At 37.3% G+C, this 13450-nt stretch overlaps 3 protein-coding genes across 9 annotated transcripts; 1 reads left to right on the top strand and 2 right to left on the bottom strand.

Annotated features, from left to right (window-relative positions):
- Positions 1 to 504: 504 nt before the first annotated feature.
- chrm5b (cholinergic receptor, muscarinic 5b) lies at positions 505 to 2182 on the top strand. The gene has a single exon (XM_058757105.1). It carries the CDS (start codon positions 551 to 553, stop codon positions 2060 to 2062), a length of 1512 nt encoding a protein of 503 aa, XP_058613088.1. The 5' UTR covers positions 505 to 550; the 3' UTR covers positions 2063 to 2182.
- A 955-nt stretch (positions 2183 to 3137) lies between these two features.
- Positions 3138 to 5946, bottom strand: emc7b (ER membrane protein complex subunit 7b). Its single transcript, XM_058755881.1, has 5 exons — positions 5593 to 5946; positions 4939 to 5058; positions 4714 to 4852; positions 4394 to 4474; positions 3138 to 4281 (listed from the first exon to the last, which is right to left on the bottom strand). The coding sequence occupies exons 1-5, from the start codon at positions 5817 to 5819 to the stop codon at positions 4135 to 4137; spliced, it is 714 nt and encodes a 237-aa protein (XP_058611864.1). The 5' UTR covers positions 5820 to 5946; the 3' UTR covers positions 3138 to 4134.
- A 661-nt stretch (positions 5947 to 6607) lies between these two features.
- Positions 6608 to 11928, bottom strand: katnbl1 (katanin p80 subunit B-like 1). Of its 7 annotated transcripts, none has more exons than XM_058755936.1 (10): positions 11905 to 11928; positions 9497 to 9624; positions 8938 to 8975; positions 8564 to 8840; positions 8249 to 8364; positions 7931 to 7981; positions 7740 to 7844; positions 7532 to 7636; positions 7342 to 7438; positions 6608 to 7251 (listed from the first exon to the last, which is right to left on the bottom strand). In XM_058755936.1, the coding sequence occupies exons 2-10, from the start codon at positions 9611 to 9613 to the stop codon at positions 7219 to 7221; spliced, it is 939 nt and encodes a 312-aa protein (XP_058611919.1). In that variant the 5' UTR covers positions 9614 to 9624; positions 11905 to 11928; the 3' UTR covers positions 6608 to 7218. The 7 variants fall into 7 exon arrangements, with proteins under 7 accessions (XP_058611919.1, XP_058611917.1, XP_058611918.1 ...); XM_058755934.1 differs by lacking the exon at positions 11905 to 11928 and adding an exon at positions 10557 to 10814; XM_058755935.1 differs by lacking the exon at positions 11905 to 11928 and adding an exon at positions 10195 to 10465.
- Between the last annotated feature and the right edge of the window lie 1522 nt (positions 11929 to 13450).

The raw sequence follows: 13450 nt of genomic DNA, 5'->3' as shown, positions 1-13450 counted from the left end.
TTAAAGGTTTTTACAGAGGGGATTTTGGATATCCATTTTTATCTCTCTGAATTATATAGCCTAAACAAACCCCTTCTTAAAACTTTTAGAACATTGATAAGAATAAAACTGGAAGATTTGGTTTATGTAAGTGCTGCTGAAGTGGAGATTTCTGACCTTCATTAAAATCTAGAGATGCAAATAGATAAATAAATAAATAAAATTAGCACTTAAATGTATATTTTGTGTGTTTTCTTGTTATGGAAACAATATAATAGTCCTGAATAGCCCAAAATCTCAATATTGACCAGTGTATGAAAAACAATGGATTTGCCTGTAGTGTTTTGCCTTTATTGTAGTATGCTATTGTGATCACATAAAATATTTGGCCCATTTAAAAGTCATTAGTTTATAGGCATCACACACAAAACATGCTTTTTTTTCTGTTCAAATTTTCCTGTTTTTGAAGTGTTCATTCTCTTTATTGTGTTTTCAGACTATCCATTGCCAAGAAAACATGAAGAATACCGTGAAAATTTCATCAGTTTTCTAACCGATCAACGGTAACAGGATGAACATGGATATTCAAAATATAACCGCAAGTGGAAATGTCTCTGCTATCCTGCCTGCCCCATACAGTCTGTTGGAAGTCATAACCATTGCAACAGTATCAGCAGTCGTGAGTCTCGTCACAGTAGTGGGGAATGTACTGGTGATGCTCTCTTTTAAGGTCAACAGCCAACTTAAGACTGTTAACAACTACTACTTACTCAGTTTAGCTTTTGCAGACCTCATTATTGGTGTGTTCTCAATGAACCTGTACACATCCTACATTCTCATGGGATACTGGTCTTTAGGAAATATAGCATGTGATCTGTGGTTGGCACTTGACTATGTTGCAAGTAACGCATCAGTGATGAACTTGCTGGTCATCAGCTTTGACAGATATTTTTCTATTACAAGACCACTTACCTACAGGGCTAAACGGACCCCGAAACGTGCAGGCATCATGATTGGCTTGGCATGGTTGGTCTCGTTTATATTGTGGGCTCCACCCATTCTGTGCTGGCAGTACTTTGTTGGAGAGAGAACGGTTCCTCCTGACCAATGCCAGATCCAGTTTTTCTCAGAACCCATAATTACATTTGGTACAGCCATAGCGGCCTTTTATGTACCGGTATCCATCATGACAATCTTATATTGCAAAATCTACAAAGAAACAGAAAAACGTACTAAGAACTTAGCAGAACTCCAAGGATACCCATCGCTGGACAGCCATGAAGACCCTAAAGTACGAAAGCCAATACTACGATGCTTTAGCTTTAAAAGCAAGAGGGACGGGACTCAAGCATCATGGTCTTCGTCCAACCAGAGTTATGTAACTAGGACAACATTGCAGTCTGAAGACTTGTGGACAAAATCAGAGCAGGTCACCACCCTGAACAGTTACACATCATCAGAGGATGTCTCTGAAACAACCCCACGTGAATCATTCAAGAACCAAGAATCGACAGTCAATAAAAATGGACAGCTGGTCTGTTATGAAGACAGCAAATACCTAAGTGATCTTGCAAAATGCTCCCAGACAAACAATAAAAAATGTATGTCATACAAGTTCAAGCCGATCCTTAGCGACATCACTGCTTTGCAAGGTAGTACCGAAGCCGACAGAACAAACACAGATCATTGCCAGTCCTCAGAGCCACAGGCTCCTTCATCCACATCCACTTCTACCAAACCAGAAGATCCAAACTTGAAGATCCAAATGACCAAGCGGAAACGAATGGTCCTTATCAAGGAGAAAAAGGCTGCTCAGACTCTCAGTGCCATTCTTCTGGCGTTCCTCCTTACCTGGACCCCATACAACATCATGGTGCTCATCTCCACCTTCTGTTCTGAATGCATCCCAGTGTCCCTCTGGCATCTGGGCTACTGGCTCTGCTATGTCAACAGCACCATCAACCCCATGTGTTATGCCCTATGCAACAAGACCTTCCAGAAGACCTTTCGGATGTTAGTCCTCTGCAAGTGGAAGAAGAACAGAGGAGAGGAGAAACTGTATTGGTGTGGACAAAACCATTAAGTAACAGCAGAAATGGAAGATTGTAGAGCATGATGAATGAGCAAGAACAATTGTTATATTAAATGGGCATTAAAATTACATTTTAATTTATGTTGTGCATACAGTTCCCCAGATCATATTCCTTACCATGTTCTAGGCAATATATTTGTGTACATATTGTTTATATTGCCATATTGATTTGAAAAAGTAATATAATTCATTAATTTAGCTTCAGTTTTCAAAGTTTAAAGATCACTTAACATGTTTACACAACAGTGTATTGTAATATTGTCAAATGCCTTAAGGCTAGGGATGGTGAGGACATTAAATAAAGATATGGATTGTGAACTTACTATTATAAATACCTAACACACACAGTGTTTATCACATGATTAACTTTTTGTAATCAAATTATTTTCATATATTGTTAGCCTTGGTCATGTCAGTGACACTGCATGCATAGAAATGTTTATTGAAATATCTGGTGTGCAAAGCAATGTTGTTGTATCATGTTTGCAGAACTGAACAGTGTTAGATATGGATCTTCAGATTTTGGAGCTGCCAAAGCATCACTGTAGAGAAAAACACACAAAGAAATTGTAGCTTCCCTCTGGATGTAAAATTCATTTATATGGCAGAGGTTCCATCACATGTTGCAGTTCTACAGCATCCCACTGTGCACTGGTCCATAATAGAAAAAAGATCTTTCATAATTGTTGTGCCATGAATTAGATCTGAACTTACTTCAACATTAACACATCATATAAACATTTATAAATGTTGCCTGGCTCTTTTCCATTCATTTGGTTTAATAAGTCTCTACTCTTTCTGTTGTGATGACGTGCCATTTCTTTTGATGTGAAATAAATGTTTTAAGATTAAATTAACCCAACTAATTGAAACAACAGTCTGGATTTGGCAGGGGTTCCATCTTTTAATGAAGAGTTCAATCAAACTGAAGCTTTAAAACTACCCATTGACATACTAGCAACTGTTTACCAGTCACCACAATGAAATGTGGTCTTAAATGTTGTTCTCTATACATTTTACCATGCAAGCAACATGCGGAGAACAGTAGACAAATAATTGAGACAGATATTTTCCACCAGTTTATTTTCATTCAGTTTAAATAAGATTATACTTCATAGCTTAAATCTTATGCATTTCTCATCTTCATTCACAGTCTTGTACAAACCCAACAAGATATAGTAAATATTATAACCTAAAAGCTTTATTTCAAGTAGTTATGAAACAGAATTGGGGTCAACATCACCTCCTTGGGCTGGTCTGGAAATACACATGATATCACTGCAAAGATGGACCCTCATATATTTTGCATCTATCTTTACCCTTAAGCTCAAGTGTGCTTTTGAAATATCCCAGAATGCTTGAGACAGACTGAGCAAAACAACTACATACAGTAAGTACTAACCTCTGCATATGATTTTGGCTTGTTATGCAGCCGTAATGCAGCTATTGCATCAACCCAAAGCACTCATCAGCCAATCAACAACATGCTAAATTTGACTTACTAAAGATTTAATTCTCACTTTTATTCAAGTCATAACTGAGGTGAAACTGCATTGACCTCAATTCTGTGAAGGAATCATATCTGTGTGATCTTTTGCGCAGCAGCAGTAAAAGCATAGACTACCAACATTATGTTAATTGCATTACAATATATTGAAATGTTTTAGCACAACTGAATATCTCTGTAACGGTCTCCTCTTGGAAGAGAAATCTTGACCAGACTCTCTCACTCATTCTACTTTTAAAATTAAAGCATCCTAATTAAGCTCTAAAAGAAAAAAACAAAACAAAAAAAAAAAACATTCATGCCATGCTTGATCTGCACTGGTTTTATCCATTACTAAATTTTATGTTTAGTTTTCAGATCATCATTACAATGACTAAAAAGACCTGATTATTAACAATGCAACCAAAGAAGACAATTAAGCATGGAAAAGTAGTACAGTGCAAACACAGTCTTGCTTCATCAAGCGTTTCAGTTGAAAAAGAAACTGTTCATATATATATATAAAAGAGGAAACCCAGTAAAACAGTGTTAAAGAAAACCGACAAAATACACGGCACTACCTCCTCTTCGGAGCAACACTTCTGCTGCCTTTGTTGCCTCCACTAGACTTGCTGGAGCCCTTGGAGAACAGTTTAGTCATGAATTCAGAAACATCTGGCAATTCTGGGTTAGGGTTCAACATATTCATAGATTGCTCCATTTCCTGCAAGAAAAAAAAACAGACATTAAATTATATGAGTAAAGCAATATACAGTGGATGAGAATGTCTGTTTAGGATGCAACACTTGCAGATACGACTTGTTATTTTACATCACCTTTCTCATCTCAGGATCATTTGTATTTACCACCTTTGGGAGCAGGACAATGATTAATAAGGGAAGAACCATCATCATGACCTAAGAACGACAAAATAAATCACAACAGCTATTAGAAACCCTCAACAACACTTTTCATAACTAAATCATTATTATAAATGGCTCTGAAAATGTGCCTTAATACATAAATTAATCTAAACTAGAGGACATAAAAAATCTAGTTAAAGAATAAGTAAATATAAAATAAACAATAACTGATTCATTTCCAGTGAATAAAATCCATCCACATGCATCTGAAAGAAACAATTATATGATCGTACCATTGGGTTCATCAGAAAATCAGTCCAACCCCAGGTTTCTCGCTTCATGAAGTATGTGTGTGGACCACTGGATCTGATCTGAAGAGGGTACGACTGTCGAATAACTTCAGAGGTTTTGATGTAATTCACCAAGCGTGCCCTATGGTTCAATAACATTCTGACATTAACTCAGGTGCTCATGAAATCACATATTAGAAGAAGGTAAGAAATGGGAATTTTAGCTACCTCATTTTCCCTTTGGAGGTAATGTCCACCCGAACAGGATCGAATCTGAAAGATGGTGATACGATTTCAACCACATATGAGCCAGAAGGCACATCGTTGACAGCAAAGCTCCCATCAGTCCTGCAAGGGAAATTTATGTGGTTAATAGTGTAACTTTGGCAAAACGTTTAATGGCTTGTTAAGAACCCCCTGTCTATCTAATCTGAATAACAATGCCCTGCAATGATATCAAGTCAAGTCACCTTTATTTATATAGAGCTTTTGACAATACAGATTGTGTCAAAGGACTTAACAGTATCAAATTGGAGGATAGAGTGTCAGTAATGCATAATGATAAGATTAAACACTGAATTTTCAGTTAAAGGCATTTCATTATTGAATTCAGAGATGTCATTGTCTAGCTCAGTTTAGTTTAAATAGTATCTGTGCAATCAAATCGACGATAATCGCTAGAAATTACATACAACCTACACATTTTTCACAAATACATTAGAAAACGTATTTATATAACGAAAAGATTCAAACGAGATCATTATAAATAAGATTAAGTCATTTATTGGGACACGCTGCAGTAAATCGAGAACTGACACACAAATTAACATCTAACGTTACATTGTTTTTTTTGACGTTAGCATTGCTGGTGATATAACTCACTTGAGAAAACCAACATATTCCTCTCCTTCCACCAGGATTCGGGCTGTGGAGATCCAGTCTTGTGTTTTCACTCCGGGAACGATCGCTCGTCCTTCGATTTTGAAACGGTCTCCATTTGACTGAGAACCTGCTACAGGCCCCGGCTCTGCGTCGGAAAAACACCATGACAACGCAAACAGAGCCTGCAGCGCCAAATATACATCTAAGAGACGTTTCATTTGTTGCATCGTGTTTTGGCACACGATATATATCTCGTTTAAAATGTACAATATTTCACTACACGTCAACCTGTACAGCTGAAGGAAGTAAACGGTAAACGGAACTCAGAACGCAGAGACCGGAAGAGCGTCTGTTACACCACGTGATCATCCTTGAGGCGGGTCTATTTCTATGGGCGGGGGTTTTGAATGGGAGTCCTAATTTTTCTAAAATAGGCTCTTTTAAACAGTTCGTGTTGCATGAGTGGTTTAAAAACATCTTTTACATCACAGCGGTGCAGTAAATAATAATAATAAAAAATAAAGTAAATCACTGCGGTGCAGCATAAAACGTTACATACTCCAGTTGGTTTGTGAAAATCTATAGGCACATACTGCTGTGCATTGCGTTGTTTTGTTTTTGTCTCCCGGTTTAGTTTTTTGCACTGATTCTTTTAAAACCTTACTTTAATTTGCTCTTAAATTAAACCAAATTTAGTGTGTACCTTGGTAAATACATTTTTAAACTCATTACCAATTGAGATATTATAGTATATTTATATTGTCCTGCGTCCCCATCAATCAATGCTGTTTAACTACATATTCTCTTATATATAATGTCAACTCAATGATCCGTTCTCAGCTTAATGAGTCAAGTGAGTTGACTTGGAACTGTTCAGTCAGACTTGTAAACGAAGACTGGTTTTGTTAATGATGGTTGCCTCTCCACTGAATATTACTTTAAAACACTCTGCAAATTTAGCACAGCTTATTTTTTAATGTAAACCACTTTCAGTAACTTTTCTGATGTCATCACTTTTGATTGGGGTTGTGCATGCACATTTTGTTATGGTCATTTTTATCTTAGTCAACATGTAAATAAAATGTACATATTCATATAAACATCAAAAAACATTTAGTTTATGTAGATTTATTTGAAAGCTGATTAAAAGAAAAATCACTATGTACACATTACACTCAAATATCCACTCATGATCAGGCAATGGACAACAACACACTAATAACTTAAAACTCCTGCAATTCAAGTGCATGACTGAAAAAAAACATCTGATAAATGTACACTTACACAATCACATCCACTTAAGCAGATTCACACCATGGCACTACAAGTGCAACAGTTAAAACTTCTGCTTGGCACTTCAGTGAGTTGCCCGATTCCAGAGAGTCTCATGGAGTTGATTATGTGCCCCTAAGCAAGTCCACTTCAATGTGAAGCAGTCATTCAGTGCCTGCAGGAAGAGGTCCTCCTCCAGAGCTGAAATCAGGAGTGTCTGAATTGTTCAGTTCATCTATCCCCAATTCACCACAGCCTATTGAACTTCAGATGCACCAGCTCCAAGCCAATCAAAAGCTTAAAATGTACCAAGGGTTTGTAGTGGTTATCTCCATAGTGTGCTACAATGATACATCAGCGCAGTTGTGACACATATGATTCTATAATCTGCGGAAGAGAGGACGAGAAAGGAAATAAGGCAAGACTGATTTTTGTGAACAGTTGCAACTTTTCACTTGACTAGGAAAAATAAAACACCTTTGCTGTTTCTCCTACAGTTCCTGGAACCGAGCTTAAGTGTCTCTTCCCCTCCCACAGTTCAAGAAGCATCGTCTTCATTGCCTGAACATTCCTTCTGGATGCAAACATATTCAGTTACAGCTTCTGGTTAATGCTTATAAGATACTCTGTCATTTAATTTCCATGTATTTATATAAAAATGAAGCACCTGTCATTTGAAAAGCCATCATGCAAGCTTTTGTTGTTTGTGGAGAGCTCAGACCACCATTTTTTAATGATAGATTGAACCCAGTGTAAAGCTACAATGAGGTGTCTGGAAAAGATTCAACCGTTTAAAAGATTAAATTAAACTTGAGCAAAATGTATAATGACAATAAACAATGATAGCAAATAAAAACACAGGACAAAATACTTACTCTTCATATTTAGTGTTAAGAATCACTCTCACTTGTGGTAAAAGGTCAACACAACAGCCTATTGAAATACATGGCTGTTCTTCCTGAAGACTATAGAGGGAGAAACTGGTATGAAACAACATATCCATCAAATCTACAACAAATGACAACAATGACAAACTTTGATTTTAAAGAGGTCTTAAATGGGCTACCTTTTAGTAAGAACAGGCAAACAGTCAACAAGCACCCCTGTGTCTTGTATTCTGGGGAAAAAATTGGTTAACATGGTATTCATAAAATGTAGAATTGCAAGCATCAATTATGCCAAAGATTTGAGAAAAGGGGGAATTCAACATGCTGTAAACACAAATATATTGATACTTGCAATATTTACACTACTGTTCAAAAATTGAATCAAAGATTTATTTGAATGTTTTTGAAAGAAGTCTCTTATGCTCACCCATTGATTTATTTGATCAAAATACCACAAAAACAATAATATTGTGAAATATTACTGTCAAAACACTAACCTGTTCAAGTATGCCACTAGTTCACTTGCGTTTTTCCGCCAAAGAGTCAAAGCAACATTCAGTCTCAGATTTCTTCCAAAGAGCACATGAGTCATTGCTTCATGGTCCTTTGATAACTGAAATTCAACAAATGATTAGGTTAGTGCAAATATTATAATTTGATGATAGATCACCATGATTGATATTGTAGAAATAGAGGGGTTGACCACTATATCATTATCACATGTGGGCAATCATGAATAAGAATAAACACAGGGAAGTTTCAGCTTAGAATGACAAGAACATAGTCAACAAGCACTATGCAGCATATCTCACCTCAGTGAAATAATCACTGTATTTGGAGCCAGCTCCTGCCATTTTTGAGGCGTCTGTTGAGTTCACAGGGAACCCACAGTTGTCACTGTAAAGAATAGCCTGCACGTCATCAGCACAAGTCAGTTCATTTTCTTTGTTTGCCATGTCAGATGTCCTGCTTGCAGTGGGCGATCTCCGACATGCTCTTGATCCCACCCCAGAGTGACGCGTTTTCTTCTTGCTAACCACTGCTCGCTTCGCTTTGCTGTATTTGTGCACACAACGGCCCACTGGAAATCTGTGGGATGTAGAATAATGCACGTTCAGCTTGTCAAAGCAAGGAACAATATGAAATATGGTCATTAAGTTTGCATTGCTATGGACCAAAAACATACCTCTCTTGATCGGTTTCGTCCTTAAGTGAATAATCCACCTGAAAAGAGACAACAGTTAAAGCAAGCACTTCAAATCTGTCAGATTTTAAAACACTAGACAACATACATTTGCCCACTTTGTAAATGGTAACAGAAAAACTTGCCATCACACACTAATATGTCCATCATATACTTTGTGGTGTATTTCAGGATTAAAGGGGTCATATGATGCGATTACAAGTTTTCTCTTGTCTTTGGAGTGTTACAAGCAGTTAGTGCATATATAAGATCCATAAAGTTGCAAAGACTAAAGTCTTTGTAAAAATGTAGGCGTTTCAGAAATGTGGGGCAGAGAGGAGCAATAATAATGCACAGTATGTGGGAAATAATGTGTTTTATAACCTTAAACCACGTAAACACATTGCATTAGACCAAATTCACAAAATAATGTTCTTTTCAGCATAGTCATATGACCCCTTTAAAATACTTAATATTGTATTTGTAAACTGAAAATGATCCCCTATTAATCCCACCCAGCACAAACATTACAATTTGTCTATTTTAAGGTGTTTTTACTCACCTCCCTCATGTTCTTCTCATCTCCAGAACAAACCATACGTTTGAGAAGATCATGGGGCTGGGCCTGCTTGAGCCTGTGGACGTCTGTATTACTTCCAACATGACTTCCAGTGGCCATAATAAGGGACTCTAAAATACAATGGCAAAAAAAACACATTAGCCGGCACAGGATGCATGATGTTGCTAAAGCAAATAGCTGCGGTTTATTTGTTCAAAGCCTCCATTGTGCAGCTTCTCCTTTAGAGATAAGAATCATACTATAATCAAATTCATATTAAAACGAGTCGATTGATCTTCATGGAATATTTAAATGTAAAGCTTTTGCTATTGTTAGAGAGTCTGGCACAGTAGCAGATTTTGACTTTATAAATTTTTTGCTTCCCAGGACGGTCAGTAAACGGTAGTTTTGGTTCTAAAATAACTAAAAATAACCATTACAATAATAAAAAACAAGTCAATTGGTTCCAAAAAAATAAACAACAACAACAAAAACAAACAAACGGAAACCATATGCTAACGCTCTGGGTTTGCTAGAATAAGAGCAGTTCATAAGGGCTGTTTCAAAACCTATCTAGACAATACTACGTTACATATGCTATGCACAAGTCATGACATTCATATCGTGGCAGCGTAAAGAATATCGCATAATTCATCACCAAATACACAAGACATGCTTCGTAATTTTCAGACACGTCTTACCACGTAGCACGTTACGCTGAGTCAGAGGAACAGGATGAATTTATGAATCGTTTGAATCAAACCTAACTAATACATTTCAGATTAACAATCTAATATGCCTGGTAAATATCTAGACATCTGTCAGACGGAGCTTGAGGCCTCCAATGATGTGTGACGCTGCTGTTTAGGTTTAGGATCTGTTAGCACTGGCGAGCTAATTAAGTCAACTATACTTTGACAAACAATCAATAATCTTTGACTAAATTGCAAAAGACAAGTCTATTGATTAGTTTACACTACTCACACTGGCCTGTGCCTATCAAAGAAAGTGATGAAAACACACCAGATAGCTAGTTGCTAAACAAACAAGTCAGGCTAATCACCTGCTAGCAAACAAGGACTTAGCACGTACAAAACCTATAACTTGTACAACGCTGTCCAACCTCGTGTATTTCGCAAGCACCCACCATAACATTGAGTAAAGTTGTCTATGCATCCTAAAGAACGTTACATATCCGAGAGTGCTTCCATGTACAACCAGGAAGAAACGGGAATTTGAGTGTATTTCAGAGGGAAGGAAGGACCGACCATTCAAATAAATACAAACTTGAAATGCTGGGATGGGTGAAGCACCAGAGAATTGAGGGTTTAGCGACATCTGATGGAGCATTAATGGAACTGCACGGCTTTGGAAAAAAAACTTCACTAGAAACATCAGCTAAAATGGCACACTCTTAGAAATTTCTCAACCAACTTCATAGGGTGCAGGGACATGCAGAGAGTTCCTCAGGGGCTCAAATGTAAAAAAGGGGCAATATGAGGAAAATAAATAAAATTATAGGTCAAAAGATTGGATACATTACTATTTTATATTTTTGCAAGTAGTCACTTTTAGTCATCGAGCCTGCATTTATTTGATCAAAATTTTACTTATTTACTTAATGCATTTTATGCAATGCTGATTTACTAGCAATGTTGAAAACCTATGATACTTTTTTTCAGGATTCTTTGATGAATACAAAGTTAAATAAGAACAGCATTTATTTAAAATATAACCTACAATATAGCCTACACTACCGTTCAAAAGCTTGAGGTCAGTATTTTTTTTTTTTTTTAAAGAAATTAGTTTTTATTCAGCAAGGATTTGTTAAATTGATAGAAACAGTGATGAAGACTGACATTGTCAAAAAAAAAATCTATTTTGAATAAATGCTGTTCTTTTTAACTTTTTATTTATCAATGAACCCCAAAAAAGTATCACAGATTCCAATAAATAAATAAAATTAAATAAAATTAATTAATCAGCACAACTGATTCCAACATTGATAATAAATCAGCATATTAGAAGAATGGAGTAATGATACTGAAAATTTTGCTTTGAATAAAAGAAATAAATGATATTTTATTACAATAGTATAAATGTATATTAAAATAGAAAAACATTCTTTTAAATTGTAATAATAATTCACAATATTAGGCTACAGTTTTTTTTCTGTATTTTTGATCAAATAAATGCAGGCTTGATGAGCATAAGACACTTTCATAATGCTGCATAATTATAAAAAATGGTAATATAATAAAGTTATTTCACGTCACCATTTCGCCAGCCTACCCTTCACATAACAGGCCTGTAGGTGGCACTTGGGCTTCATTAATTATGATAGTTTCATCAAATAGTAAACGGTGTATAGCATACATAAATATAAGTGAATTGAATAGCCTACTGATTACCATTATTGCGACTTTTAGCGCTGCACGGTTTTGTGCAGTGCTTTTAGCATAAATTTTCCCAGCGATGTAATTTGATGTATAAAATGAGACAAACGCAGATCCAGATCGCTGCACAAATAAGATCGTCTGTCCTTTTCAACCGATTTATGAATAAGAACGGAAAATAACCGCTACACTTCATATATTGTCCAATGAAATTTGAACTTCTTGTGCCAGATCATGATTGGTTGGTGTATTATACGACAAACGGGCATTGATGAATTATGTAATATTCTAAAATATAAAATATGTGGATTTTTAATTAAATCGACACACTAGCTTTGATTATTGATGAAAAATGTTTAAAATATTGTTTAGTTTATTTTTTCCTTCCGTCGACCCATAGGCACTCACTGAAATAACCATATATATGGCTCGAGGGCCTCGGTTTCCGAACAGACTGTGGAATATCAGTCGAGCAAAATGCAGGCAACCCATAGCAACGCCTCTCTTTCAGTGAGAGACTGTGCTGAACAGCTGGCAGATGTCTTAACAGACATCTTTAACATCTCGCTAAGCCAAGCAGTTGTCCCCACATGTTTTAAGTCCACCACCATCACCCCAGTACCAAAGTCACCTGTGTCCTGCCTGAATGACTATCGTCCCATAGCACTGACCCCAATCATGATGAAGTGCTTTAAAAGGTTAGTCATGCACCATATCAAATCAAATCTCCCCAACACACTTGACCCGCTACAGTTTGCATACCGTCCAAACCGCTACATGGACTATACCATTTCCTCCACCCTCCACCTGGCTCTTACCCACTTAGAAAACAAGGACTCTTATGTTAGAATGCTGTTCATCGACTTCAGCTCAGCATTCAACACAATAATCCCACAACAGCTCATCAACAAACTAAACCTGCTGGGCCTAAATGCCTCCCTCTGTAATTGGATCCTGGACTTTCTAACCGGAAGACCTCAGTCAGTCCATGTCGGCCACAACACCTCGAGCACTACCACACTGAGCACAGGTGCCCCACAAGGCTGTGTGCTCAGCCCGCTGCTCTTCTCGCTGCTGACCCACGACTGCACTGCCAAGTTCAGCTCCAACCACATCATCAAGTTTGCTGATGACACAACTGTAGTAGGTCTCATCAGCAAAAATGATGAAACACCCTACAGAGAGGAAGTGGCACAACTGGTTGAATGGTGTAGTGCAAACAACCTGTCCCTCAATGTGAGTAAGACAAAGGAGGTTGTGATGGACTTCAGGAGGAACTCTGTTGACCACCCCCCACTGACCATCAACAGCTCAACTATGGAGAGAGTCAGCAGCACTAAATTCCTGGGGGTGCACATAACAGAAGACCTCACCTGGACCACCAACACTACATCGCTCTCCAAGAAGGCGCAACAGCGGCTCCACTTCCTGCACCGACTTAAAAGAGCAAGTCTCCCTCCACCCATCCTCACCACATTCTATAGGGGAACAATTGAGAGTGTGCTGACCAGCTGCATCACTGTCTGGTACGGGAACTGCAGTGCTGCTGACCGCAAGACCC

The sequence above is a fragment of the Onychostoma macrolepis genome, chromosome 20, assembly GCF_012432095.1.
Source record: "Onychostoma macrolepis isolate SWU-2019 chromosome 20, ASM1243209v1, whole genome shotgun sequence".
Lineage (NCBI taxonomy): Eukaryota > Metazoa > Chordata > Actinopteri > Cypriniformes > Cyprinidae > Onychostoma > Onychostoma macrolepis.
This window is presented reverse-complemented; position numbering and strand designations above follow the sequence as displayed.

Coding starts and splice junctions, on each gene's coding strand:
- chrm5b (XM_058757105.1), top strand. CDS start 551: ATGAACATGGATATTCAAAATATAACCGCAAGTGGAAATGTCTCTGCT.
- emc7b (XM_058755881.1), bottom strand. CDS start 5,819: ATGCAACAAATGAAACGTCTCTTAGATGTATATTTGGCGCTGCAGGCT. Junction 5,059..5,592: donor GAATATGTTGGTTTTCTCAA/GTGAGTTATATC, acceptor TTTCCCTTGCAG/GACTGATGGGAGCTTTGCTG. Junction 4,853..4,938: donor ACCTCCAAAGGGAAAATGAG/GTAGCTAAAATT, acceptor ATTGAACCATAG/GGCACGCTTGGTGAATTACA.
- katnbl1 (XM_058755936.1), bottom strand. CDS start 9,613: ATGGCCACTGGAAGTCATGTTGGAAGTAATACAGACGTCCACAGGCTC. Junction 8,365..8,563: donor ACAGTGATTATTTCACTGAG/GTGAGATATGCT, acceptor GTTGAATTTCAG/TTATCAAAGGACCATGAAGC. Junction 7,439..7,531: donor GATGGCTTTTCAAATGACAG/GTGCTTCATTTT, acceptor GTTTGCATCCAG/AAGGAATGTTCAGGCAATGA.